The sequence below is a fragment of the Homalodisca vitripennis genome, unplaced genomic scaffold, assembly GCF_021130785.1.
Source record: "Homalodisca vitripennis isolate AUS2020 unplaced genomic scaffold, UT_GWSS_2.1 ScUCBcl_1619;HRSCAF=5481, whole genome shotgun sequence".
Classification (NCBI taxonomy): Eukaryota; Metazoa; Arthropoda; class Insecta; order Hemiptera; family Cicadellidae; genus Homalodisca; species Homalodisca vitripennis.
The window spans coordinates 51,451-53,487 of NW_025777734.1; the positions used below are offsets into that span (position 1 = coordinate 51,451).

Below are 2,037 nucleotides of genomic sequence, written 5' to 3' on the forward strand. Positions count from 1 at the left end.
CAGAGTCATTTTTTATTTCTATTCCCTCCTCTTGCAACTCTTCTGGCAGCAACTGTATGTCCATGTTGAACGGGTCAGTTGATAGTTTGTACAACTCCTCTGACAAGTTAGGAAAGTACCTGCTGAACTCCTCCTTGAGGTTCTTCAAATGGTCAATTATCAAGTTTTTCAAAAGCGGTCCTTCAAAAACGTCCTCAAAACATACTTCATACTTCACATACTCAGAAGAGACTGACACTACTTTGCTGAAACTTGAATAGTTGCTGGGGTTCATTGACACTTTACGTATCCAAAGTTGTAGTTTCTCAACGTACATCTTGATGGCATCCCGATGTGTTACTATATTTGAGTCTGCACCTTGCAGTCTCAAGTGTAGGTTATTTAACGTGTCAAAAAAGTCTGATAAAATAAGCCAAAATCACTTGGTTCCAGGGTTTTTTTTTTTTGAACTCTGCACTAAGCTCGTTTTGTTTCTGCTGTGCCAAAAACGTTATCACTTCATCACGGAGTTCAAATAGTCTTCCCAACATATTGCCTTTTGATAGCCATCGTACTTCTGTATGAAATAGCAGCGTTTTGTGATCACTTCCTAAATCTTCACACAGAATTTTAAACAGGCGAGTATTTAATGCACTGTTCTTAACGTAGTTGACTACTTTAATACAAAGCTTTAAAACAGCATTGAGTTCGTTAGGAAGAGTTTTTGCTGCCAAGGCTTGGCGGTGAATAAAACAATGAATCCCAACCACATCAGCATTCTTCTCTTTGACCAACTGCACAAAGCCTGAACGAGAACCCAGCATTGAAGGAGCACCATCTGTGCATACACCAATAAGTTTTTGCCAAGAAAGTTCGTGTTTCTTAAAAAAGTCTGATACTGCTTCCATCACATCTACAGCTTTAGTAGTGGTCAACGGCTCAGTAGAAAACATCAGTTCATCCTTCATTCTTTCATTTTCAATGTAACGAACATATACAAGCAAAAGAGAGCATTGTGCTATGTCTGTACTCTCGTCAAGCTGGATAGCAAAAAACGGTGATTTTTTTATTGCATCAACCACCTGGTTTTTAATGTTCTTGGCCATATCATCAATGCGGCGTTTTACGGTGTTGTCTGAAAGTGGTATGTGTGATAGCTTTTGCCTACTATCAGTTCCAAGGACAACATCGGCTGCTTTTAAAAATGCACGGTTTTAACAAGCGTTTTCACACCAATAGTGTGACTTTTCTTTTCCTTAGCAATAATAAGAGATAATTCATATGAAGCTTCAAGCACTTTTAGAGATGACTGAGCAGCAGATCCAGTGCTATCTAACTTCATGCGCTTTAAATTCTTAGATTTTGCAGCGAAAAACTCTTTAGGTTTGTCCTTTAAAGAGGCATGTTTGGTTGACAAATGTCTCAGAAGACGATTAGGCCTCATCGCGTCATTGCTTAATACCTCATAGCAAATAACGCACTGAGGGTGATCCACATTATCTTTAAGCAAGGAAACAAACCCATATTGAATATAATCGTCAATATACTTGCGTTTCTTTGCCGTGTTCATCTTCTCTGATTCAGCTTCACACAGAACTCACACAACACAAAAACAATTACTCCAATTCAAACGTCGCAGCAATTACAGAAACACCCCACAATACAGCAAACACGCTGACGATAATTCACGGAAAGCACTGTTGGCACAACGGACTGGCGAACGGACTAGTTACAACGCAAGCACTGAACAAAGTGCAAGGTTATTGACATTGGATTGAAGATGCGGTGGGAGTAGTGGTAGGCGGGCGTGGTAGGGGTGGAGGGACACTCGCACTCACGCCAAGGCCAAATGGAGGTAACGGGTGGTGGGGGTCATGGATGGCGGGAGGGGAGTATTATTATAAGGAAATTATTTTTGTAATTTTTTTTTTATTTATTTCATTTGGGTGTCACGCCCCCCCTGGACTTTCTCCACGCCCCCCCAGGGGGGCGCGCCCCCCAGTTTGGGAACCGCTGGTCCACTGGGAGTCACTCTTCGGACCAAGGGGCGAACGCTGA

At 41.7% G+C, this 2,037-nt stretch overlaps 1 protein-coding gene across 1 annotated transcript; it reads right to left on the reverse strand.

Moving 5' to 3' along the window:
- Positions 1 to 389: 389 nt before the first annotated feature.
- On the reverse strand, positions 390 to 1,423 carry LOC124371557 (SCAN domain-containing protein 3-like). The gene is made up of 2 exons (XM_046829907.1): positions 1,213 to 1,423; positions 390 to 1,114 (listed from the first exon to the last, which is right to left on the reverse strand). The coding sequence occupies exons 1-2, from the start codon at positions 1,421 to 1,423 to the stop codon at positions 390 to 392; spliced, it is 936 nt and encodes a 311-aa protein (XP_046685863.1).
- Between the last annotated feature and the right edge of the window lie 614 nt (positions 1,424 to 2,037).

Coding starts and splice junctions, on each gene's coding strand:
- LOC124371557 (XM_046829907.1), bottom strand. CDS start 1,423: ATGAGGCCTAATCGTCTTCTGAGACATTTGTCAACCAAACATGCCTCT. Junction 1,115..1,212: donor AAAGAAAAGTCACACTATTG/GTGTGAAAACGC, acceptor TACCACTTTCAG/ACAACACCGTAAAACGCCGC.